General features: G+C 30.0%; 4 protein-coding genes across 6 annotated transcripts in view; 2 read left to right on the plus strand and 2 right to left on the minus strand.

The window, feature by feature from the left end:
- Nucleotides 1-27,017, plus strand: part of LOC123268150 (lachesin) — a 260,262-nt gene that overhangs the window by 27,911 nt on the left and 205,334 nt on the right. The window lies entirely within an intron of this gene.
- The window catches only part of LOC123268149 (4-coumarate--CoA ligase 1-like), a 36,852-nt gene that overhangs the window by 5,680 nt on the left and 4,155 nt on the right, over nucleotides 1-27,017 (minus strand). The gene's annotated exons all lie outside the window — the stretch shown is intronic.
- Nucleotides 22-4,617, minus strand: LOC123268152 (extensin-like). The gene is made up of 3 exons (XM_044733039.1): nucleotides 4,391-4,617; nucleotides 4,200-4,260; nucleotides 22-670 (listed from the first exon to the last, which is right to left on the minus strand). Exons 1-3 carry the CDS (start codon nucleotides 4,439-4,441, stop codon nucleotides 216-218), a joined length of 567 nt encoding a protein of 188 aa, XP_044588974.1. The 5' UTR covers nucleotides 4,442-4,617; the 3' UTR covers nucleotides 22-215.
- Nucleotides 4,713-11,170, plus strand: LOC123268153. Of its 3 annotated transcripts, none has more exons than XM_044733040.1 (3): nucleotides 4,713-4,898; nucleotides 5,804-5,872; nucleotides 10,694-11,170. In XM_044733040.1, the coding sequence occupies exons 2-3, from the start codon at nucleotides 5,822-5,824 to the stop codon at nucleotides 11,093-11,095; spliced, it is 453 nt and encodes a 150-aa protein (XP_044588975.1). In that variant the 5' UTR covers nucleotides 4,713-4,898; nucleotides 5,804-5,821; the 3' UTR covers nucleotides 11,096-11,170. The 3 variants fall into 3 exon arrangements, with proteins under 3 accessions (XP_044588975.1, XP_044588977.1, XP_044588976.1); XM_044733042.1 differs by lacking the exon at nucleotides 10,694-11,170 and adding an exon at nucleotides 5,999-6,483 and having other exon boundaries at nucleotides 4,736-4,898; XM_044733041.1 differs by lacking the exons at nucleotides 4,713-4,898; nucleotides 5,804-5,872 and adding an exon at nucleotides 10,492-10,567.

Consider the following 27,017-nt stretch of genomic DNA (forward strand, 5'->3'; position numbering starts at 1 on the left):
CTATAAATAAATAATCAAATTAGGCTTTTTAGATTTATTTAAAACATTTAGATACATTTCCGATCTTCAACAAATTCAAAGAAAAATCATTTTTAAAAAGTAACTATTTTTTTAAAGATTCATTTAAATTTTTTAGTTTTTCCAAATCACAACAAATAGCTCTTCAATCAATTTTTGATTTTTTGGACATTTTGAACGCGCTGATCATTGATCATTCACCAAGTATGCCCGCTGGAAGTGTGTTTTGACCATCCTTTTTCAGTTCTGTTGTGCTGGGTTTTAATCACCTCAAAACCGAATCCAATAGGAGTAGCAATTGGTTTTACAGCTTCATTATTCGAAGGCTGGGGGTTTTTCGGTTCTTCGTTTTCATGAGAGCCAGAAAACGGTGGAACATTGCCAGGATAGCTTGGGTAGTTTGGGTATTGATAATCGGGATAATATCCAGAATATATTGGAGGTGTTAGTGGATTGTATTCAGAATTTGGACTTTGAGCTGGTGTTGAATTGGAATTCGGATTGTAAGCTGGTGGTTGATAGGAAAAAGGTTTTGAATTTTGAGGTGGTTGTTGAGATTTTGAAAATTGAGCTGGATTATAAATTGGTCTACTTGTAGTCATAACTGGACACGGAGTTGGTTTTGGGCACTGACAATTACATGGTGCTACAGCTATAATTATGATAAAAGACAGATACATTAATTAGTTTGAGGATTTTTATAAATCTAAAATTAAGATCTTTGTAAAAAATTTTACTAATTTGACCAATTTTTAAATAAAAAATTCTATATTTAAGTTATATTAAAAAAAAAGCTTGGAAAATCGAAAATTATACGAATCATAATGCTCATTTAATTATAAAATATTAATAAAATAAATAATGTGAAAAAAAAAATATAAAACAGCTAAGATAGCACGATAATGCGCAAGCGCTTCTAGTGGGATAAATGTACACAATATATATGGGTGATTCTCTGTAAGGTGATTCTCTGTGACTTTAACAATTTAAAAAAAAAATTTAACTCAATTAATACATTTTTTCGCAAGTTACAATGTTTCAGGAGATTCATACATGACGGACAGGAAAATTTTTTGACCTATTTTGATGTTTGTTTCCGTTTCTATTGCACTAAATCAATTTTTGAAAATTGTCAAATTAATCTCAATAAAATTATTTCGAAAATAGCATGCAAAATATATTGATTCCGTAGAATAACAAAACTATAATAATAAAAATCGTTGCCGAAATGAGGCAAAAAAAATTAGGAAAACGGTTGACCCTGGAGGCCATCCCTGCAACTTCCCGCTACTTTCGTAATTAAGCGCTTAAAATTGCACTTATAACGTTTTTGAGCTCGAAGAGCTCAAAAATATAGTTTTTGTGTAGTTTTGAGCTCTCCGAGCTCAACAGTATGATAGAAGTTTAATAAAACACTATTTTTTCAATTTTCAAACAGCAATAACTTTTGAATGAACGAACCGATTTTCACGCAGTTGGCGGCATTCGACGCAGTTTTTTAAATTCTATTATATATTTTCAAATACAAATTGATCAGACCGAAAAATTTCAGTGTAATTCGAAAAAAACATTTTTTTTCGATTTTTTTCGTCAACGATAACTCACGAACGAATCAACCGATTTTGACCGGCTTGGTGGCGATCGACGTGGTTTTTCGATGTTAAGAGCTGATTAGTTTTTGAAATTGATCGGTCAAGCCATTTGAAAGTTATTCAAAAAAACCACATTTGAAAAAAATTTTTAACTTCCCGCTAAGAAAATTGAAAATTTTCAAAAATCGGGAAGTTATTGGTTTTACCCCGTTTTTCGAAAATCGAGTTCTCATCAGATTTTAACGTTTTGAGGTCCTAGGAAGCTTCCCTGAATGTTTTCGCGATGATGTCCGTATATGTGTGTGTGTGTGTGTGTGTGTGTGTGTGTGTGTGTGTGTGTGTGTGTGTGTGTGTGTGTGTGTGTGTGTGTGTGTGGCCGTATGTAAACCTCTCACAACTTTTGAACTGCTTGACCGATTTTATCGCGGTTGACGCCATTCGAAAGGGCTTGACTAAACTTAGATTTTAAATACCATTTGGACCGATTCGAATCAGTTGATTTTGAGAAATCTCAAAAAAACTACAAAAAAAAATTTTTTGAAATGTGGTTTTTTTGGAATTACTTTTAAATGGCTTTATCGATCAATTCCAAAATCTAACCAGCTCTTGAGATTAAAAACCACGTCGATCACCGCAAGTTCGGTCAAAATCGGTTGATTCGTTCGTGAGTTATCGTTGTCGAGAAAAACCGAAAAAAGTGTTTTTTCGGAATTACTTCAAAATTACTGGCTTGATCAATTTAAACTTAGTGATCCTTTATGGAGCTTTGAAAACTGCGTCGAATGCTGCCAACTGCGTGAAAATCGGTTCATTCATTCAAAAGTTATTGCCGTTTGAAAATTCAAAAAATTGTGTTTTATTAAATTGCTATTAGAGTTTTGAGCTCAGAGAGCTCAAAATGACATAATAATTATATTTTTGAGCTCGAATTTCCTAAAATTTATCGGTCCGAATCGGTCTAACTTGTATTCAAAATCTAAGTTTAGTCGAACCCTTTCGATTGGCACCAACCGCGATCAAATTGGTCAAGCCGTTCAAAAGTTATGAGAGGTTTACATACATCCATACACACACACATACATACAGAGACCATCGCGGGAATAGTCAGAGAAGCTTTCTACGACCTTAAAACGTCGAGATCTGATGAAAACTCGATTTTCGAAAAACGGGGTAAAAACAATAACTTCCCGATTTTTGAAAATTTTCAATTTTCTTAGTGGGAAGTTAGAAATTTTTCGATCGTAAAGCACTCTCTGATGCTTCGCTTCATGAGTTGTGCAATTTTTATTTAAAAAATGGTATACTAATTTTATATTTTATATTACAAAATTTTTCACGAGTGACTAAAAATAGATGTACCTGAAGTTCCGAACGTTCGTAAAAAAACATAGTATTTTTTAAAAATAAGAACACTAGATCGGGTTAGCAAGCTGATTTTTGGTGAGCTTCTACATTTTCAACCTAGAAAGCTATATAAAAATCATCAACCCTCTAAGACCTTCGGAACAACCCCTAACACCCACCTTTATGTTATAAAAATTCTTATGGCCTCGGCTAATTGGGTTAGCAAGCTGATTTTTTATGAGCTTCTTCATTTCAAACCTATAAAGCCTTAAAAAAATCATCAACCCTCTAAGACCTCCGGAACAAAACCTAAAACCGACCCTTATGTTATAAAAATTCGTATGGCCTCGGCTAATCGGGTTAGCACGCTGATTTTTTATGAGCTTCTTCATATCAAACCTATAAAGCCTTAAAAAAATCATCAACCCCCTAGGACTTCCGAAACAACCCCTAACACCCACCCCAATGTTAAAAAATTCGTATAGCCTCGGCTAATTGGGTTAGCAAGCTGATTTTTAGCAAAAAAATTTGTTTCCACAATATAGGTATCAATCGATTCCTAATTTCATAAGTCGTAAAGATATCCTATCGCCTAGAGAACTTTTTTTTTTTAATTTTTTTGATTTGTTTCAACAAATTATTAGTAATAAATAAAAAAAGCCTAGAGAACTTTTTTTTTTTTTGTTAACGAACAAATTCTTTGAACAAATCGCAAAAATTGTTAAAAAAAAGTTCTTCACACGATAGGTTATCTTTACGATTTATGAAATTAGGAATCGATTGATACCTATATTGTGGAAACAAATTTTTTTGCTAAAAATCAGCTTGCTAACCCAATTAGCCGAGGCTATACGAATTTTTATAACATAAGGGTGGGTGTTAGGGGTTGTTCCGGAGGTCCTAGGGAGTTGATGATTTTTTTAAGGTTTTATAGGTTTGAAATGAAGAAGCTCATAAAAAATCAGCTTGCTAACCCAATAAGCCTAGGCCATACGAATTTTTATAACATAAGGGTGGGTATTAGGGGTTGTTCCGGAGGTCTTAGAGGGTTGATGATTTTTTTGTAGCTTTCTAGGTTGAAAATGTAGAAGCTCACCAAAAATCAGCTTGCTAACCCGATCTAGTGTTCTTATTTTTAAAAAATACTATTTTTTTTTACGAACGTTCGGAACTTCAGGTACATAAAAATAGCTCATATATATCATTAATACAATAAAGAAGAACTTCTTCAAATTTCCAAAATACCTTTCAGTGGAGCTGGTTTTGGTTCCGGTTTGGATTCTCTACTACAAGCCTCTGAACAGATCTATGAAATAAATAATTCGATTATTCTCAATCTCTCAATAAATTCTTATAAAAAATGATTGAAAACTTTATAAAATAAAAGCAATCCAACTTAATATTGAAATATTACAATTTTATTTATATTAACTTACCGCATTAACTGTTATCAATAATAGAACTACTATAAATTTAGTTGATGTCATTGTTAATTATAACAATGATCTAAGTAAGTAAATAGTTCCCCAAAAAAGGTAGTACTGTGTTAGATTACCTCGACCCACCAGCTTTATACCAATACTAATTTATAGGAAATCAAATATTATTATCTTTTCTTTGTTCTCTATCTGCTGATGACGTCAATAGACACAAACCATCAAATTGTTGAGAAATACAGCAATTAACTTATCTTCGAGAAATAGACACTCAGGTAACGGTAAGTCGGCCGTTCTAGTCGACTATTTAAGTTTTAATTAATTAAAAACGTTTTTAATTTTTGAGTTTAAGCAAAGTGTTTCGATTAAGGATCATTAATTGTGAAATAAAATTTTTAATTAACTATCAAAAAATAAAGCTATTTTTCCGTGTAATAAAGCAATTAACAGCGAATTAATTGTGAACAATTATAAAAAGTAATTAACAGCGATTTTGTGACGTCATCTGGTAGGTATTCATACAATCTTTGATGATTGTTTCAATGTGGGATTTCACCGCTTTTGGGCATAAAAATTTAAAGATTAAAATTTATTTGAATTGTTTTTTTTGACTCATATTTGAATTAATCGAAAATTTACAGAACTTTATTTTATTTTTTAGTTTGAGAGTCAAAAAAATGTATGTTTGTTATTCGCTGATATTTTTAAAATATCAATTTATTATAAAGCACAATACTATTTTTTTTGCACAAAAATGATGAAAAATTAAAAAATTAAAGAAAAAAAGTAAAATGATATTCTAATTTAAATATTTTTTGTTATTTTTCAAAAAATTTAACGGGTTCGATTTTATAAATGATAAAAAATTTTTTTAATTTCTAAACTAGATTTTGCTTTTTTAAAATATTATAATTTTTTTTTTAAATGTAGAATATGAAAAAAATTGAAAAATAATTGTATACATCCAAATCGTTGTTCAAACTTCAAAATTTACAATTTTTTAGAAATTGATTAAATTGTTAGAATGACTAAATAATTTTAATTTTAAAAATTTTTCATGCTCTTTAAAAAAAAGAACAGTATGGTACTCTACAAATCTGTCTAAAGAATTTAAAAAAGAAAAAACCTATGTATTTTTTGGACTTTCAATTTAATCAAATATAATTTATTTTTGATAATTTTATAAAATTAGAACTCTTTAATTCTAAAGAATTTTTTCACTTGTCCCAAAAAATTTATTGTTTTCCTTGTAGTAGTTTTGGTTCAAAAATTTTGGTCTTGAGTTAAACTAAACTCTCTATTAGTTTAGTATTCAAGTCAAATCCTTGTTAAATTTCAAATTTTTCTGACCTATTTAAAATCTTTTTTCCTAAGTAGACACTAAAAAATTTAAAATTTTTCAAACATTCTCAGTCCACCTCATCATTCACGATGGTGTCTTCTAAAATTATAACAATTTTGGCGTTTATTACAGCCAATGCGGTAAGTTTGTTTCAAATATTTATTTATCTATATTTCAATCCAAATTTTGAGAATTTATAAATTTTTAAATAGTGTTTGATGAAAATTTTTCACACGAAAAAATTAATTGAATTATTTACCGCGCAGATTTGTTCGGAGGCTTTTCAACACTATTTTTCGAATCAGAAACCGTATTCAGGTTATCAATATATGAATAACTGGTCATCAAATTATCCTGGCTTCTATCAAAGCCATTGGAATAAATATCCGTCTAATCACAATCAAGGTTATCGGAATTTCTTCAATCCAGGTTTTTCTAATTTTAATCGAGGACACTTTGGCAGCAATCCTTGGCCGTCTGATCGTAAAGTTTATACTGATGGGCCGAAAACGACCGTTAAAGAGTATGATGTACCTACAGCAAGTAGTTTCGACAAAAAATATTTTGGTGGTCTTTTAAACTTACATTTTGATCATACTGGGAGAAAAACAGGCAAGGAAACGACGACTAGGCAAATTTGGAGATGGTGATCTCATTAAAAATCTGAAAAATTTCTCGGAAGCTACAACGAATTCTGAAAATAATGGTGTTGTCTGTATTTTGATCTTGACATTGAGTATTGTCTTATAACTTTTATAAAAATTTATGAAAAATTTTATGTATCAGAATTTATATCGAATAAAAATAAAAAATCTATTCAACGAATTATTTATTTTTAAAATAAAAAATGTAATAGTTGACTAGCAATCTGCAGTCACTATGCGACTGCCGAGAAATCGGAGAGCTCAAAACTTTGGAATAAACAACTTAACGGGAAGTTAAAAAAGTACTATCTCAAAATTTTTATTTTTTGTTTGCTTCTTAAATTTTTCGGTGACCATAAATTATAATTTCAACGACCTTGGGATTTTGGAGTCTACTTTAAAGAATAAGTTTTTCGAAAACAAGTATAATACTAAAATTGATATTTAATGCATTTTTAATGACCCCAAAGTCATTAAACTAAGAATCAGACAATAGATTAGGATTATTTTTCTAGAAGAAAAGACGAAATAAGAAAGGAGATAATAATCTCTTTAAGTAATAAAAGAAAAATATTCCCAACAGATGTGCACTCAGATAACCGAAAAATACTCATAAATACGATAAAAATTAATATTATTTCTTATGTTTAAACTAAGTTCTATTTTGTTAAAATAAAATTTTATATAATTTACTAAAATTTTAAATAATCAAAGAAAAAGAAAATTGTATGATCACCAAAATTTATTAAAATTCATATAACTTACTGAATTTTTCGTGTAAAATACACAAGTCAGAAAAATTAAGGGATATAAAAAAAATTCCAAATTTTTAGATGATTTTCAACGAGCTGTTACTCCGAGGAAAATGGTCGTACAGAAAAAATGAAAAAAGCAAATTGTAGCTCCAAGTGTCTAGTTTTCAGACAAGATCATGAAAATTTTTTGTCATGTCCAGGGCTGGAGAAATTCTAAGAAAACTATCTAAGAAAAATTTTTCCAAATTTTTTCTCGTCTAAAAAGAGGTCTACGAGCTTCAAAAAAATTTTTTCCATTGTTTCTTTCCAAAGTTCGTTTAAATAATTTAATACCCTTTAATTTGACGTAATCAAAAAGCTTGCACGATGATTTGCCGCGTAATTATCGTCAATCAAAGCAAAAAAGTTCTTTTTGACTTTGATAATCAATAACTCTGAAAATAATGATCGTATAGAAAATCTAAGGAAGATTTTGAAGTAATATAAGAAAAATATCCCCAACAGATGTGCACTCAAGATAACCGAAAAATACTCTTAAATACGATAAAAATTAATATTTTCTTATGTTTAAACTAAGTTCTATTTTGTTAAGATAAAATTTTATATAATTTACTAAAATTTTAAATAATCAAAGAAACAGAAAATTGTAGGATAACCAAAATTTATTAAAATTCATATGACTTACTGAATTTTTCGTGTAAAATATTTAAAATTAAAGTTTTACAATTAATTAATTAATCAAAAGAATTTCTAAAGATTGTCGGGTCAAAAGAAAATATTCCCGATAAGTTAAACTTACAGTTAGTAATAAACAATATTTAAATGTGAAATTAAATGAGGGAATTACTAAAAATCTAAAATTTATTTAAGATCTTAAAATTAATTAAAACTTAAAATTTCTTCATTTAAAACTTGAAATTTATTGAAAATCTAAATATCATCTAAAATCTAAATAATAGTATGATCAATTAACAAATTTATCAGAACAACCCAATTTAAAATATTTAAAACTAAAATTTCTACAATTAGATTTTAGGGGAGGGTGGGGCAGAGCGGCCCCTCTAAGCCGATTATTACTTTTTGTGGTTTTTTAACATCTTATTAGTTTACCTTTGCTCTACGATGAACGAATTTACCAAAATTTTGGAAAAATTCTTGAAAAAAAATTTGGCCCTAACCAAAAATGATAAAAAAAAAATTTTTCTTCACTATTAACCCTCACCAGCCACACGGGGTGACTAGTTACCTCAGGCTTAAAAAAAGTGGAATTCAAGGTCTTAAAACTTTCAAATAAATCCAATAAACGACATATGCCGTGAATCTGAGAAGTGAATTTTTTTGCAAAAAAACCATTTTCCCAAAATTTTAACTTATGTGACCAGATTTTAGAACGCCATCTATAAATTAACCAAGTTTTAAACCATTAGAAATATTGAAGAACTCGTCAACGAACATGAGACAATTAGTTAAAAGTCTCAAAACATGTACACATCTTGTCCAGCCGGGTTTTTCAGCGTGGGGTAATGAGTTACTCCATGTGGCCGTTATGTGGCCTGGGTGAGGTGTGGCCGATAAGGGTTAAAAATACTCTGAAAAATATAAAAGTATTCCCTTATTTTCATCACTCTCCAGATTTCACTATCATTCGAAAAATAACTGCTATACCTAATGCACCTCATTTCTTTCCACCCCTAACCTCTTTTATTTTCTAAAAAATAATTATAATTATAATGGTTATTCAATTGCCATGAAAATCATCATACTCCTGCTAAATTTAAATTTGAAATTGCCGCTGAAACGTAAAAGAACTTGATAAAAGAAAAAATAGAAGTGAAGCTAAGAAAAAAGTAACTCAAAAACAAAAAATAGTCAAATAAAAAAAAAAAAATTTTTTTTAAATAAAGGCTCAAAAAATTGAAAATGATTGTCATTGCCTTTATTGCAATGGACTTTATTCAAAATCCACTGAATCATGGATTCAGTGCAAAAGTTGCTAGAAATGGTCCCATGATTCCTGTGCGGGAATCAATGAAGATTATTCTTAAGAATATATTTAAATCGTTTATTTGTCACTATTGTGAAAAATAATTAATTAATTGTAAATAATTTACATTTGAGACTTTATTTTAAAATATTAATATTTTTACGTTCTTGAAAATTTACGATAATTTGGTGAAAAAAAAAAAAATATTTTTTGACCAAATTTTGAAGGGGGGCCGTTATACCCCAGGTATAATATATTAGCTCAAAAATTTATAAATATATCACATTTACGATAATTTAGTAAAAAAAAAAAAATATTTTTTTGACCAAATTTTGAAGGGGGGCCGTTATACCCCAGGGGGCCATTATACCCCACCCTCTCCTATTAATTTTAGTAAACCGTTGCAAAATTCTTTTTTTTTTCTTATTAATTATTAAAATCGCTGATCACGTAAAATTCGTTCATAATTAAGAATTTTTATACTACATTATACTACATTAAACTTTATACTACACTGAAAAAAAAATTTTGTTCCACCTAGAATACTAAATTTTTTACTCGAGTTTTCTTGATATAAAAAAACTGGTATTCTTAACCTTAAAATACCACGCTTTATTTATAAGGCTAGTTTTTTGACAGTGAGAAAACGGTATTCTTATAGTTAAAAAACTTTTGTATTTTAACCATAAGGAAACATTTCCTTGGTAGAAAAAAACTTTTTTTTCAGTGTATATCTAAAACTTTTCTTCATAACTATTAGAAAATTAAAATATTGATAACTATTAGAAAGTTGATAGAAAATTTTTGTTTAAGTTCATTACGAAATTATCTTAATTATAAAAATATTGATAAAAAATATTTTTTTTTGCCCTCTGGGCGGAAAGTGACAACTTTGGTCTCACTGCGCTAAACAAAGTTGCCGCTTTCCTCCTTCCTCGGACAAAAAAATATTACAGCCCTTGGGAAGTAAAAAAGAAAACCTCAGATCACATGTTTGTTGACCTCGGCTTCGCCTCGGCCAACAATTACATGTGATCTGAGGCTTTTCTTATTTTCCTTCTCAAGGGGTGTAATATACTATTTTTCATGAAGAAGATAATATGTTACGTATATATGTTACGTGTACATGCCGGCGTGTAGGTGCACATATACACAGGCCCGCATTTGGGCGTGTTCTAGTCGCTTTTCCAAGGGAATGGGACTAGCGTTCCAAAAATTGTGCTCCTATTGGATAGAATTTTCCCCCGGAAAATACATGAAGGGACCAGCTTCGAAAATATAAAAGGGCACGTTTTTCCCAAATGATGATCAGAGAAATTTGAGTATTCAGAGTAATCAGTTCGTGTATTTTTCAACTAATTTAAATTAATAGTGATCAGTAAAAATTCGTTATTATTAACGATGGTGTCTGCTAAAATTATAACAATTTCGGCGTTTGTTATAGCCAATGCGGTAAGTTTATTTCAAATATTTATTTATCTATATTTTAATTCAAAGTTTGATCATTTGTAAATTTTTAAAAAGTGTTTGATGAAAATTTTTGACACGAAAGAATGAATTGAATTATTTGTTGTTCAGATTTGTTCGGGAGCTTTTCCACAATATTTTCCGAATCAGATGCCGAATCCAGGATATCAATATCAGAATAACTGGCCACAATATTATCCTGTCTACAATCAAGATAACTATTCACCCATTTATCCTCAACCCATTGATCCTCCCGACAGCAATCAAGGTTATCAAAATTTCCGCAATCCAGGTTTTTCGTATAGGCATCCTTCAATTCCAGGTAATGTCCGTCACATTGGGCCGATAACAACCGTCAGAAAGTACAGTCGTCCTATATCAACACCAGCTCATACCGATGAATATTTCGGTGGTGCTATAAAAGTGGAACATGGTCCTAGTAATGGGTGGGAAGAAGGCTCGGAACAGACGACTATAACACGTACAGAATATGGGCCAGGGAGACGTCGTTAAAGATCTAAAAATTTCTCGGGAGATTTGACGAATTGTATGTGTCAGAACATATATTGAATAAAAATGATAAATCTATTTAACGAGTTATTTATTTTTTAGGTTAAAATCGTAATAGTGAACTAGCAACCTGCAGTCACTATGCGACTGTCGAGATTTACGATTTATGAATAAGAAAATTTTGGCTTAATGATTTTTTGATATTTATGACACTATATATAGCTTAGGTACTTTTTAAATAAATTTTAGAGATACTAGTGCTATTATAGGATCTATTACAAATAATTTAATGGACAAATGTGATGGAACAAATTTATAGAACCAAAAAACTATTAAAAACTCCTTCAAAAACTTGACATAAATAATTGACAAAAAAATATGTAAAACCAAAAGGCATTAATTCTTATCAAAAACTTGCTGATGATACCAAATTAAACTCTAAAAATTGCGTCAAAAATAATATTATGCTCGTCACAAAATTTTCCTTATTCTCTCAATTATTTAAATCATAAATGACTATCGTTGAAAAAATATCAAACCCAATTTACGATAAACATATATACTCGTTAAGAAATTTCTTTTAGTTTTGTAATTATATGAATTAATTTTTGACATTTAACCACCTTGACATCTACAAAACAAAGTAAATAAATAAACAAATTTTGTTTATCGCGAAATTTGAATCTATTTATAGCTACTTCGAAAAATCAGAATAAATTAACTATAGTTCCCGAGTTGAAAATTCAGACCCGTTTAAGCTGTACTTTTTTCCAACAATTCTTAGAAAATTGAGTGGTCAGGAAAGACTGCTCAATTAAATACTATATAAACTCGACGCATGGTTTGACTGTAAATAGTGGAGTTTTGTCCCATTTTACAGTCTAACCAGGCGTTGAATAATAATAACAATTTAAATAATGATAATTACTTTTGTTGTACTGTGCCTAGGGAAGCAGGTTCGAACCCAACTAGGGACCGAATTTTTTTTTGCTTTTTAATAATAATAATAATAATTTTGTTATTAGTAAAATGATGAAAAAAGAATTTTTCGAGTTTTTTTTTTTTTATATTATTTTTAATGTAGAGCTAACACATGTTTAGACCCGCTTGACTCTTTATTTAGACCTAACTTTCACTACCTATAGAAATAAAGTGAACATCGCATTCGTTCTAACCGAGACTCGAACCCGAGACGCGCGCTTGCCAGACCGATAACTAACCCCTACACCGTACGACCGATAAATTAATATACCTTTCATCATTCTTATAAGCTAAATTTATGCAGTGACGAAGTGTGACGGTTCATTATTTATATAATTTATGTTATTTAATATTGTGTTTTGATGAATATTAACTATTTTTTAAAAATGTTTATTAATTAAAAAAATGCATAAGTCAATTTCTTATAATACTTTAGAATTTGTACATCGTTCTGTACATTTTTAATGTTTTATTATAAATTTTAATGTTTAAAATTCTCAATATTAAAAATTCAACTGTAAATTATTATATTGTAATTTTTTTAAGACTATATCAATTTTGACGGTAAGCAATTTTTCGGTTAAATAATAAATTTTCATTTTTAGCAATCGCTAACAAATCGCGTTACAGATGCCATAAGGGCGTAGAATAAAAGATTAATTTTTTTTTCTAAGTCCAAAAAAAATTTTTACTTTGGTGAAATATTTTTTTTTGCATTTCTGCACATTTCACGAAAAAATACGTCGGTTCCCAAAAAAAAATTTTTTTCATACACCCTTATGACATCCGAATTGGGTCCCGGGAGCCATAAAGGCGTATAAAAATAATTTTTTTTTCGGGAATCAGGTATCTTTACCTGAAACGTCAAAAAATACAAAAAAAAAATCTTTCTCAAAATTAAAATTTTTTTTTGAAAATTTAATTTTTTTTTCTAAGTTCAAAAAAAATTTTTAATTTGAAGTAAAATGTTTTTTTTGCTTTTCTGCACCTTTAATACAAAAATATATTGGTTCATTTTTTTCGGGAATCATTTTATTTTTGTATGAAACGTGCAGAAATGCATAAAAAATTTTTTTTGGACAAAAAAAAATTAAATTTTCAAAAAAAATTTTAATTTTGAGAAAAATTTTTTTTGTATTTCTCAACGTTTCTGCGCAGACTGTGTCGGTAACAAGCTCAGCTGTTAGGCAAGTATTTTTTTATTTAATTTTATTATTTTGTTATTAAAAATGAATATTTTTATAAAAAATTTGTAACCAATGGATTCAGAAAACATTGAACTTTTATATTTATAACGTGACCATAATTTATAGCTAAATTTGTCATTAAAGACAAATTTGGGAACTGGGGAAATAAAGGATAAAGGGGGGAGGAGGGACCTTACTCAGTAGGAATTTTTCGGTAACCGAAAAAATAATTCAGACAGCCCAGACCGGGACTCGAACCCGGATCATTTGGTTACGCGCCAAAGGCTCTACCAGTTTAGCTATCCGAGACATTGTCCATAACTACCATTCCGTCACCTAATAAGACCTACCGAGTAATAAACACCACCGTCCATCTTACGGTAAAGAGCCATAATTTATAACGTTTAAACAACTCCACGGAAAAAGTATTTCCGTACATATTGATTATAGTCAGCTGAAACATTTTTTGCAACAGTTTTTTATAAATAAAAAAAAATCGGCAACGAAATTTTGCGTGCAAATCGCACTATTGGATTCCTTGAATTTTTTTGCATTTAAAAAAAAAAAATAGACTTTGGCAATTACTTCCAGAAAAGTTTTGTAGTGGGGACAGTAGACTATTATTTTCTTAATAATCTAGATTATCTTATTCCCTTGAAAACTACATGACATGTATTTTCAAACAATTGATTATTATACTCACGCGTAAATCTTATAAAAATAATTTTTAGAGCTATCAAAAAAAATTACGCACGTAATAAGATAAAATTAACAAGATTTCTCATTTACAATCACCAAAAATGTGTAAAAGACAAACAAACTTAGACGAAGAGTGACTTAAACTAATGCAAAACCCTTGTCGAGAAATAAGATGCAAAATGCCCTTTTCGGAAGAGACAAAAGAGGAAGTTAAATGAATTAAATCTTAAATTGATTAAATGTATCTATATATTTAGGAAAGTAAAGCGGTAAGCGTTGGAGTATAAGCTGGAGAAACCTGGGGATTGTGATAACATGTGACTTTATCTTAAATTCACAAGACACCACTCTGTACAGGTAGTCTGTTTACGTAAGATAATGCCGGAGATGATGATGCTCTCGAGGAGGGAGCAGAAGCTAATAATAATATTTAAAACAAAGTTGAATAAATAACCAGCCCAGAGCCGACGAATGATCACTTCAGATCGATCGATCGAATTGAATTAACCCTGAAAAATTACTCGCTGAGAAGAGGAACTCTCAGAAAAAGTTTCACTGAAGGGGTTGGAAAAGTATCTGAGAGCCAGGGATAAAAGGGACCGAAAATACGGAATAAGGGAAGAAATTCTCCAGCTACAAGAACTTCATTTTCCGAACCATTACGCTCTCGCTCCGAGGGGTGAGGGTAAACTTTGAGTGTGAGATAGTGTAGTGTCTAGTGGAAAACCCCTTTTACCTTGAAATTAATTTATATCGAAATTTAAAATGACACTCATCGAGCGCTACAATAAATAGAGGGTCTAATATAAGCTCTTTATAATGGCGGAGCTTTATTCTCTTTTTTTAATCATTTTTTAGCATGAGATTAATTCATGGAAATTGAAGTTAGATTTTTAACTTCCCGCTAAAAATCTCAGATTTTCAAAAATCGGGAAGTTATTGTTTTTACCCCGTTTGGCAAAAATCGAGTTTTCATCAGATCTCGACGTTTGAAGGTCACAGGAAGCTTCCCTGACTACCCCCGCGATGTTGTCACTATGTCTGTATGTATGTATGTGTGTGTGTGTGTGTGTGTGTGTGTGTGTGTGTGTGTGTGACTATGTGACTCGCTTATAACTTTTGAACGGTTGAACCGATTTCATCGCGGTTGGTGCCATTCGAAAGGGCTACGCTGAACTTAGATTTCCTGAGAATTTGAACCGATTCGGACCGATAGATTTTAAGAAATCTTGAAAAATCTTAAAAAAAATAAGAAAAAAATCATTTTTGAAAGTAGCTTTTTGGAATATCTTTTAAACGGCTCTATCGATCAACTTCAAAAACTAATCCGCCCTTAAGCTTGAAAAACCACGCCGATCGGCGTCAACCCGATCAAAATCGGTTGATTCGTTCGAGAGATAGCGTGAACGAAAGAAAACCGAAAAAAGTGTTTTTTTCACATAACTTCGTCATTTCTTCTCGGATCACTTTTGATGACATAGCATAATTTATAGAGCTTAAAAAACCGCGTCGATTGCCGCCAAAAACGTAGAAATCGGTTGATTAGTTCAAAAGATATCGTCAATAAAAGATTTGAAAACAAGTGTTTTTTTAAAATCACTGCGACATTTTTAACTTCCCACTAACAAAATCGAAGATTTTCAAAAATTAGGAAGTTATTGTTTTCACCCTGTTTTTTTTTTTTTTTCCTCACGTCTTAACGATAATAATTTTTTGAATGAGCTTGGATAGCTCAAAATGACACGAAAATTATATTTATGAGCTCGAAAAGCGCAAAAAGTAATAAGTGCAATTTTAAGCGCTTAAGTATGGAATTAGCGGGAAGTTGCCGGGATGGCCGTTAGGGTCAATCGTTTTCCAAATTTTTTTTTTTAATTATTGGGTCATTTTTTTAGTTTTACGGACAAAAAATTTTTTTTTCAAATTAGCATATTTTACGGCAATTTATGATAATAATCATAGAAATTTATAAGAATAAACTTTAAGCTTTTAGTATAAAAATTTTTAGTATTTTAATTTTTTTTTTTTTCAAAGATTTAACTGTCATAAAAAACTTCAATTTTAAGAACAACTTTTTTACAGAGAAAAAAAAGGTTCACTTGAGCCAAGAAAATATTTTTCTTCCTAATTATTTTCTTGAGCAAAAAAAAAATTTTTTTTTGACAAGAAATTTCACTTATTTCAACAAAATTAATTCTCTTACTTGAAGAAATACGTATCTTCATCCAAGAAAATTTATTTAAGTCAAGAAAATCTTCTTGTTTTGAAAAAATTCAGCCTCTTGCTCCAAAAAACTTAATTCTTGATAGAAGTAAATTTTCTTGTCTTGAAAAAATTTCTCTTTTGCTCCAAAAAATTAAATATAAAGATAGAAGTAAATTTTCATTAATATTTTTATTGATTAACATGTCAAATGGGAAGATCAAATAATATTGAATCATTTTTTTCTTTCATTCAATATGTATAATTGCACGCTAAAATAATATAAAATGGGTATCAAATATTCAAGAGAAAAATTTTTTCAAGGTGAGAAAATTTTTTTCTCAACTGAAGTAGGTGGCCCTGCTTCCCTAAAGTATCTAAAGATCTTGATCAAATATAACAATTTATTGTATCAAGTATTTATGATAATTTAAATTAAGAAAAAAATACTTCCACCAAGAATAGAATTCCAAGAAAAATTTTTACTTCGGCCAATACAACTTCGGTCTTCCTTCAGACACCCGACAAATTTCTTGAGCCAAGAATTTTGTTCTCCAGTCCAGAAATTTTTCTTTCTGTGTAGTTGTTCTAGGGTAAAGGAACCAAATATTGACCAGACAGTATAACAAATTAATTAAAAAAAATCTAGTAATTTAATTATATATTCACTGCATAATTATCAATTTTTAATGATACTTTAAATAAAAATTTAAGCATCCACATAAATATACCCAGTTAAAAAAAAAATAAGTTTGGGTACAAATTTCAGAAATTCGGGAAAATTAATCATTAGAACAAGCTTCGCCGTATTTGCTACATTTATGATCAATTTATATAAAATCAAATACTTCATAATCAATAAATAAGTATTTGTTAGAACAATTTAATTTCAAAGAGTAATTGTCAATTATTTTTCTAAGAAAAAGCATGTTAATAATTGAAATAATACTCTGGTCAAAAATTGGTGTTGTAAATTATCCAATGTACATGATATTAGTACGGCTTCGGTGATTGATTTAAATATGAGTACTGAAGATAATATTGTATCAGAATACAGAACAACTAACAACAATACTTCAATTATTAATATGTCAATGATAAGATTAGCTAATGTCCAAACTATTGTAGATTTTAAATAAAAATTATTTACAAGTCTACAAAGCATAATACTACTGGTCAGTATTTGGAACATAGGCGGTCAATATTTAGTAAGTAATGTTCAATATTCGGAGCAATCAGCTGTAAAATAATTATTACAATTAAATGTTTATTATTTTGTATTTTATAAACAAAACTATGATAGTTTGTAAGTTAAAAGTATAAAAAAAGAAAAACACGCGTTCCAGCTGAAAAATTTTTCCAATAAATTTACAAATAATGTATTTATGTTCATTTTATCGAAACTGTTCAATATTTAAAGCTTTTACCTTATTATAATTATAACTTTTAATATTAGCAAAAAATTTATAATCCTTTAGAATCAGTGAAAAATTTTTTAAAAAACAAATTTGAAAAATTTATTAAAAATTTTAATTAAAATTGAATTTTTTAATAAAATTTCCTATAAAACTTTGGATTTAATTAATAATTATATTTAATTCTATAAATTAAATATGTAAAATATTTTTTTTCAAGATATTAATAAAGAATTCAATTAAATTTTTTATAAAAAATACTACTGGTCCGTATTTAGAACATAGGCGGTCAATATTTAGTAAATAATGTTTAATATTCGGAGCAACCGGCTGTGACGTTAATCATTGCAATTAAATGTTTATTATTATGTATTTTATAAACAAAAGTATTATAGTTTGTGAGTTAAAACTATAAAAAAAGGAAAACACGCGTTTTAGCTGATTAACTCTTGCAATAAATTTACAAATAATTTATTTATGTTATTTTTATCTAAACTGTTCAATATTTGGAGCCTTTGCCCTAAATTTTTATAAAAATAAAGTTAAAAATTATTTTTTTTACTAACATTTTGATTTTTAATTCCGAGTCATTAAAATTTTTTAAAATTCATTTCTAAAAAATTTACAATGCTCCAAAATTGTAACTAAAATTAATGACATATGAATTATCGATTTAAGTATGCACATTACTTAACACCGTGAATAATTTACTATATCTCAAAGGTAAAACGTGTGAGTTCACTTAGCTCTTGTAATAATAGATTGATAATTCGACAACTTGTACATAGTAAAAAATTTTCCGTAAAATTTAACACTTAAACGAGTGTTACTAACTTTTTTACACGCAGTGAGTGTTACTTGGGCTCGACTTTTTATTTTAGAAGAAATAACATACTTGCATGTTAAAAGTAACATACGAAAGTGTTAGAATTAGTTCGGATGAGCTCCTCAATTTTAACACATTAAAATGTTGTTTGTAACATTTGTAGGATGTAAATTTCAACATTTCTGATGTGTTACTCTGATAATTAGAGTTATAATGTACTTAAAACCAGAATTAAGAACTCTTAGGAGCAAATTAGGTTATTCAAAGAAATTTTTCTATATCTGCACTGAGAAAGATTTGTTTGTATTTAATAAACTTTATTAACTGTTAATAAATGATTTTCTAACATCATAGGATTTAATAAATATTTATTAATGGTTAATGAATATTTGTTAATTGTTAACAAATATTTATTTAAAATAAAAAGCAAAAATAGCAATTTTCTTTTGACATTTTTTATAACTTAATAAATTTATGTTATATTTAGCTGTGTTATGATATAATGGAGTTCATTCTTTATGATCACTACAATACACATTTGCTATTTCAGTTATTAATGATTTAGCTATTCTTTCTTAAAAAAAGTATGATTATAAATTCCTACTGTCCCAACAACCAATCGATAAAATTTGAAATCAAAATGTATTTGCCTAACATTTTATAGAATAATACCGTTGAATAATTGTATAGAATATTAGTATTTAGTAACTTTCTACTTTTATTTTAATCATTCCTCTGAATTTAGTTGACAACCGAATTTGTTATTAAATTAATAACTAATAAAATAGTCAGTACTTGTCTCGGATAGCTTAACTGGTAGAGCCCTTGGCGCGTAACCGAGAGATCTGGGTTCGATTCCCAGTCTGGGCTGTCTGATTATTTTTTCAATTACAGAAAAATTCCCACTGAGTAGGTCCCCCCTTTCCCCTATCCGTTCTTTCCAAACTCCCTTAAAATTTGCTTTAATATGGTAATAATCATTACCGAATTTGTAACGGTAACCATGGTAACGGTGACCATAGTAACGGTAACCATGGTAACGGTAACCATGGCAACGGTTACCATGGAAACGGTTACCATGGCAACGCTAACCATATTAACGGTTACCATGGCAACGCTAACCATGGTAATGGTAACCTTGGTAATGGTAACCATGGTAATGGTAACCTTGGTAATGGTAACCATGGTAATGGTAACCAAGGTAATGGTAACCATAGCAATGGACCATTTGTTTTATGAGCGGGGTCAATAAGTGAAAATCCATTTCCGATAGGAATTCCGTAATATTACTTCTTATCTCTCATCCACGGTGAAAAAGGAGTACCTATGCCAAATTTTAAATGAATCGGTCCTATAGTTTCGGAGATCTGCTGATGAGTCAGTGGTATTTCGCTTATATGTATGTAGAAGATTAATAGTTAATAAATCTTCCTATCAGGGTGCTAAACAATTATACAAAACAACAAAAGATACAAAATTCTTTTCCTTAAAAAAATTAAAATATTAGTGAAAAATTATTTATTTCAACAAGATTCTTTTTTACAAATTACTCATTAATGTAATGAACAATTTTATAAATATATTTATACATTTATAAATAATAATCTGTTATGACGATAAATTTATTGATGATCTGCTTACTCTTTTCAGATCTTTTATCCGTCGTTTTAATTTTAAGTATCACACCATGTGGATTGTTTAAGATGTAATCAACTAGAATAAAGTCCAATTTTGCATCATTAGCATCAGAGAAATAAAAATTACGGTTAGCAAGAAATGGAAAAATGTCTTGAGCTAAAAAGCAAGCAAAACGACTATAAATAAATAACAGAAACAGAAAACAATCTTTTCACTTAATAAATATCACATTTTGTACTCAAAATTAACCTTTTGTAAGAAAATCTTCGTATATAACGGGAGTCTCCAATTTAACTCAAATCTTTGCATCTTCAAATTCCAATATACACATGACAAAATTACATATTGGAATAGTGCTGAATTAAGCATGGTGATAAGTTTGAGAATCCTCCTTCCATATCTAAATCAAATAATTTTTTAAATCAACAATATTTTACAATCACAACTATAAATTTGTACAATATAATTGTTACTTATTAGTATTTACAGAAAATAAAAATTTTTTCTTCATAAACTTTGAAAATTCAAGGTTATGTTAAACTTTCAACTTGTCACAGATAAAATTTCATAGTACTTACTTTTTTTTTTGCAAATAATAACTATAATTTTATTTTAAATAATAATTGAATAATAAATTATTTAATATAAATATTAACAATATATTCAAGACAAAAAGAAGATTTAACACTACACAATGTCACATCACTGGAACGTAAAAAAGATTACATTCCCGCGCATTGTGCTGAACGACGCCGAACTTAACACGCGCCATGTGTCAATTCAATACTTTTTATGTGTTATTTATGAACGTACTAACACATTCTCTGTGTTAAATTAATATATTTAAAAATGTTTTTGATACTTGTCACTGTTCGGAAAAGATTTTTAACACAAATTGTGTGTTGATTTCAGAGTAACATTAAAAAAGTGTTATTTCAATCTCTAATAACATTTTAGTGTGTTATAATTACGTCGATGAAAGTACACTTGCCGCGTGTGTTGATTCAACACACAAAAATGTTAAATATTTAACACGCAAATTTTAACACTTTTTTTTTTTTACACAATGACGGAAAATTTTTTACTGTGTAGAGTTATTATTCGACATTTTCGAAACGAGACCAGATGTCCACTTTTAGTAATCGAATTTATAATTTATCACTCAAGATATCTTGTTTCATTTCTCCGATAATTTTTAACTCTTCGATAATTAGATTAACAATTATGTACGGCACTAGCAATGTATTTTAAATTTAATATGAAAAATGCAGGGATAAGATTTGGGACGATTAATTTAAATATGTTGAAAATTATTTATAAATTTTTAATGTAGTCATTAATTATTACTGCAACAATGAGTCTTGATGGGAAATCGTACATTATTAAATATAAGAATATAGCGTGCAATATTATAATAATAAATACGGAAAGACATTGTCAAATGTGCGGTTGTTCGAGAATATATAGTCGTGTTGTTATTATTATTATAAATATATATATGCATGGAGTAAAAGAGGAGAACAACATTATGCGGTAACAATGTAGGCAACTGTTGTTCATAAAGTATGCGGAGAAATTGTTTTGCACCGTAAAGAAGAGATGCCACCGGTACACCACATTTTCACTCTAACACTTGCATTTTTATACGTTTTTCGAAAATAAACTTTGTGTTTGTATTCATTCAAAATATCAAGAAAATTGAAGATACGAAAAAAAATTATAAGACTTCTTTTGTTGAAAATTACATTTTCTATCGAAAAGGTCCTTATCAATTTTTCTGTATCTTTAATCGTTGAGTCAGAATTTTAGTTTTAAAATCACCAGATAAATTTTTAGAATGCTTTAAGTGCTGATCCCATCTTTTTCTCGCGTCGCACTCACGGCGAGAAACGGTACTATCCTTGTTGCACTCGTAATGATAAAGCTAATTGCAGTTTTGTTTTTCTCTTAAACAAATGAGAATTTTGAAAAAAACGCTCTGCTATAAAATAGATAATTAAAAAATCTATTACGTAGCAGAGCGTTTTTTTCGAAAATATTCTTTGTTTAGAAGAGAAATGAAAAGCTGCAATCATAGGGACCGGCTCTTAATTACAAAAATAATTTCTGAGAATAAATAGTGGAATTCAGGCTAAAATATTAAAAATTTCGGAGAAAATTATGATAAGGTAAAGTACCCAGTAGTTAAACACGTTTCAAAGTAAAATGTATTTGACCCTACTTTTAATGTATAAAGATGTAATTAGTAGTTCAAATAAGTGATTTTCATGAAAATATAAACAATTTTGAATTGATTAACAAAATAACAAAGATAATTGATTATTTATGTTTTGAAAACGTTTTTAAGATAGACTATCAAAGGAATAGTAGTTGAACAATCAATTCTGACAACCCGCAGTAGCTGAACACTCCGGGAGCAGTAGTTGTACTAATAAAATATATGGCAACAGGCACACCAAAAATTTTCAACGTTTTATTGAAATATCAAAAGAATTATAACATATTATTGATTGATATTAAAAATAATACTATTAATATTCAATATGTTCATTTAAAAATGAGAAATATTTGTATTTAATTTTTTAATTACATTTTTTATGAATGACAAAGCAAATTTTCAAATATAAATCAAAAAAACTCAATTCGAAACGTTCAATAATTTTTGACTACACTAATTTTTAGCTATAAGACTTATTTAATTTGCAGTAATTAATACAAATGACAATGCTGATCACAAGTCTATAAACCTATTAGAAGTTAGAATGCTGTTAAAATTATACGGCCCCAGCTTGTTCAAGTTCTGGGTACCACTTTGAAAATTTGGAGGTATAGTTAGACGCTAAAATTTAATATAAAAATTATAGTATATGTCTTTGCAAAAAAAATGTATTATTTAGAAAAAACTATTTTATTGGGTGGTACAATTTTTTTTACTTAAAATGATGGTATACCGTTTTTTTTTACTGATTGTTCGGTTTACGGTTTAGAACCTTTTTCATAAAAAAAATAGTGTCTATAAGCTCTTCTCGAGGTCTCGAACTTTCTAATGATACTACATTTAATTTGAAAAACTCATTTTATCATATAAATACGTCAGAGACAAAATTTTCCTTATTTTATTAATTACATAGATTATAACACCGGCACACAAAAAAAAAAAAGTTGTCTGTACTTGGGACGCGCCACATATATTCCCATGTAATTTGACCCGCTGAACCCGAATTTGAGGTCCGTTTGGCCCCTACACCCTAGGATTTTGAGAAAACTGTAAAAAACCGAAAAAAAACGGGAAAATTGGGGGTTTTGGTGATTGAAAAATTTTTTTAGATTCTAACTATGCATGATTTTCATGTATTTCGATCTGCTTTATACTTATCTGAAGTGTACTCAGACCAGCAGCCATTAAAAGTCTAAGTAAATCCCGAAAAACCCATGAAAATTGCGAAAAAAACAAAAATTCCAAATATTGTGATAGAAAAAAATGTATTGAGCTAAATATATGATGATTTTCATGTAGGTTTATCGACGACATATAAATCTCCAACTTTTATAACTCAGACGTCTCGAAAACATCAAACAAATGTGCAAAAATCCCCGAAAATTGGAAAAAAATCAAATGTAATATAATAAAAATCGAGTTATTATTCAAAATAAATAAAAAATCATATCATTCGATCTGTGGTGCATAAAAAAGTATTTCGTCCTAAGACTTAAAAAATTAATTTTTCGGAAAATATCATCAAAACCCTTTGGATTTGAATTTTAATTCGTTCTCCGCTTATATCTCACCCTTTTATCTTCAAACGTCCTGCATAAAGGGTTTCTCTTTCGTTTCCTCTCTTCTTCGGGTAAATCTCTCTTCAGAGTCCAACAATGATCTGCCATCATATTTACATCCCACGTTCCTTGATATCGTTTTTCCATCACACTAATGTCTTGATGGAATCTCTCACTGCTGCTCTTCACTAAAATCACCAAGATTTTCAGGAAAGTGTGAAAGATGAGAATGTAAATAGTGCAATTTTGTATTCATTAAGCAACCTAAAGTATTATAGTTGTATAACAACTCGTCAACTAAAGTTGCGTAGTTATCACTTTTCGTATTCCCTAAAAATTGCTGTGATACTTCCTTAAAACTTCCTAAAGCTGCTCTCTCAATCTCGTTCATCTCATATTCAAGATTAGCATCCTGGAATAGAGTCCGAATTTGGGGTCCATCAAAATTCCTTCTTTTAATTTAGCGTCACTTATAGCTGGAAATTTTTCGCCCAAGTACTTAAAACAGTTTCCATCTTTATCCAGAGCTTTGACAAATTGCTTCATAAGGCCAAGCTTGATATGAAGTGGGGGCAGCAAGTACTTGGAAGGATCAATTAGAGATTGTCGCGTAACATTGTGAGAACCAGGATTCAAATTTGTTCTTGTTGGCCATTCTTTTTTGAATGTAATGATTCTTTCGGTCTCGGCTATCCCACAAACATAAGAAGCAGGGGTACTTTGTGAACCCTGATTGTTGGCCTAGCAATATTGTTGCAATTTTCAGATCACCACAAACCTTCCATTGATGTTCTGAATAGTTTATTTTATCTAATACAACCTGTAAATTGTCATAAGTCTCCTTTAGTTTAGTCGAATGAGCTACTGGAATCGGTGCCAATAAGTTTCCATTATGAAGAAGCACAGCTTTAAGACTTCGCCTAGAGGAGTCAATAAAAAGCCTCCATTCTTCGTCTTTGTAAGTGTTTGGCTTCAACTCATCGATCAGTCCTTTTACATCTGAACAGTACACAAATGAATTTTCGCTGTCTTTTGTAAAATACTTCCGGAACTCTTTTTCCCTATCACGATAAAAATAAGCTGTTGTATTTTTAGCTAATAAATTTTTTCCTTAAAGCTGAGGCTAAATGTTCAGCTTTTACCTTAGATAGTCCTAAGTCTCGTACAAGGTCATTCAATTCAAGTTGATCGAAGACTTCAGGGTCTTTACTTCTAGGAACACCACTCGGGATGTATTCTTCATCCTCAGAATGGATCTCTTCGGGTTCAGGATCGATTTCTTCAAAGTTATCTTCAACTTCCATCTCTTCATGTTCATTCACTGGTTCAGGAGCTGCAGGTTCTTCGACATTCAAAACTTTTTCTGCTGGCACAACTGATGTTACGTTGGCATATTGAATTTTATGTTTGGTTGTCGAAGAAAAACCTGAAACTTCCGTCGTGCAAAAATAGCAGTTTTGACTCGTTGGTGCAGACCAAATCACAGGTTTTGAAAATTTCAAGCACTGTTTACTTTTCGTCTGCTCCCAACGAGTAAGCATCGTGTGACACCGATTGCAAAGTGAATGTGGTACCCAAGTTGCTTCCCAGTTCGTAATCTGGATACCGAAGCAGGTTTCGTAGACATTTTTCAATTTGTTTGAAAAAGATCTACGACTTTTCGTTACTTCAAATTCTCCACATATGTAACAGAAGCAATTGGGTTTTGTTACATATGTGAGAGACACTTCTTGTCATATTAAACGCTTCAGAAGCCAAGTCACCCACTAATGAAGAGCTGCAGTCACTTGATGACGACGCCTGCGAGCCTGCTTTCTCACTCTGACCAGACGCCGATACTGGGATTCCGGGTCCCTGCATCGTAAAACACTTATTACTTGTGCCTGCCATGACGGCATTCAAGCCGTTAACCCAGGGACTATGCCAGACGGTCCTGTTGCCCGCCTTCACCACGTGGAGGTGCCCTGGTTACAGGCACAAGCATTTAAGCAAGAAATCGATTCTGAGCCCAAAAAGTTCCTAAAAGGGAAAACCCTCAAACATCATCTTAACGAGAAAAAAATTTATTAACTAAAAATACAACAGCTTATTTTTATCGTGATAGGGAAAAAAAATCTGATAACATTTTTAAAACGGCGAAAATTCATTAGTGGACTGTTCAGATGTAAGAAGTTTGATTGATGAGTTAAAGCCGAACACTTTCAGGACGAGGAGTGAAAGTTTTTCATTGCTTTGTCTAAGCGAAGTCTCAAAGCACCGACTCCAGTAGCTCATTTGACCAAAAATCATTGAAAAGTTTGTGGTGATCTGAAAATTGCTACACTAGTTAAGCCAACAATCTGGTTCACAATATATCCCTTCTTGTATGTTTGTAGGATAGTCACGATCGGAAAATTCCCTACAGTAGAAAAGAACGGCCAACAAGAAAGAATTTGAATCATGGTTCTCACAACGTTATGCGAGAATCTCTCATTAATCCTTACAAGTACTTGCTGCCACCACTTTATATCAAGCTTGACCTTATGAAGCATTTTGTCAAAGCTCTCGATAAAAATGGCAACTGTGTTAAGTACTTGGACGAAAAATTTCCAGCTATAAGTGACAATAAATTGAAAGAAGGAATTTTTTATGTACCCCAAATTCGGACTCAATTCCAGGATGCTAATCTTGAGTATGAGATGCACAAGATTGAGAGAGCAGCTTGGGGAAGTTTTAAGGAAGTATCTCGAAATTTTTAGGGAATGTGAATACAAAATTGCACTATTTACAATCTCATCTTTTCACACTTTCCTGAAAATCTTGGTAATTTCAGTGAAGAAAGAGAAGAAACATTCCATCAAAACATGAGTGGATGTCAATATGATGGTAGATCATTGTTGGACTCTGAAGAGAGATTTACCCGAAGAAGAGAGGAAACGAAAGAGAAACCCTTTATGCAGGACGTTTGAAGATAAAAGGGTGAGATATAAGCGGAGAACGAATTAAAATTCAAATCCAAAGGGTTTTGATGATATTTTCCGAAAAAATTAATTTTTTTGAAGTCTTAAGACGAAATACTTTATCGTTATGCACCTCAGATCGAATGATATGATTATTTTTATTTATTTTGAATAATAACTCGATTTTTATTATATTACATTTGATTTTTTCCAATTTTCGGGGTTTTTGCACATTTGTTTGATGTTTTCGAGACGTCTGAG

This window comes from Cotesia glomerata, linkage group LG6 (assembly GCF_020080835.1).
Source record: "Cotesia glomerata isolate CgM1 linkage group LG6, MPM_Cglom_v2.3, whole genome shotgun sequence".
In the NCBI taxonomy this organism is placed as follows: domain Eukaryota; kingdom Metazoa; phylum Arthropoda; class Insecta; order Hymenoptera; family Braconidae; genus Cotesia; species Cotesia glomerata.

Excerpts from the sequence above, each read along its gene's own strand:
- LOC123268152 (XM_044733039.1), bottom strand. The coding sequence starts at position 4,441 with ATGACATCAACTAAATTTATAGTAGTTCTATTATTGATAACAGTTAAT. Across the intron at positions 4,261-4,390 it reads TATTGATAACAGTTAATGCG|ATCTGTTCAGAGGCTTGTAG; the intron begins GTAAGTTAATAT and ends TTTATTTCATAG. Across the intron at positions 671-4,199 it reads AAAACCAGCTCCACTGAAAG|CTGTAGCACCATGTAATTGT; the intron begins GTATTTTGGAAA and ends TCATAATTATAG.
- LOC123268153 (XM_044733040.1), top strand. The coding sequence starts at position 5,822 with ATGGTGTCTTCTAAAATTATAACAATTTTGGCGTTTATTACAGCCAAT. Across the intron at positions 5,873-10,693 it reads CGTTTATTACAGCCAATGCG|ATTTGTTCGGGAGCTTTTCC; the intron begins GTAAGTTTGTTT and ends TTTGTTGTTCAG.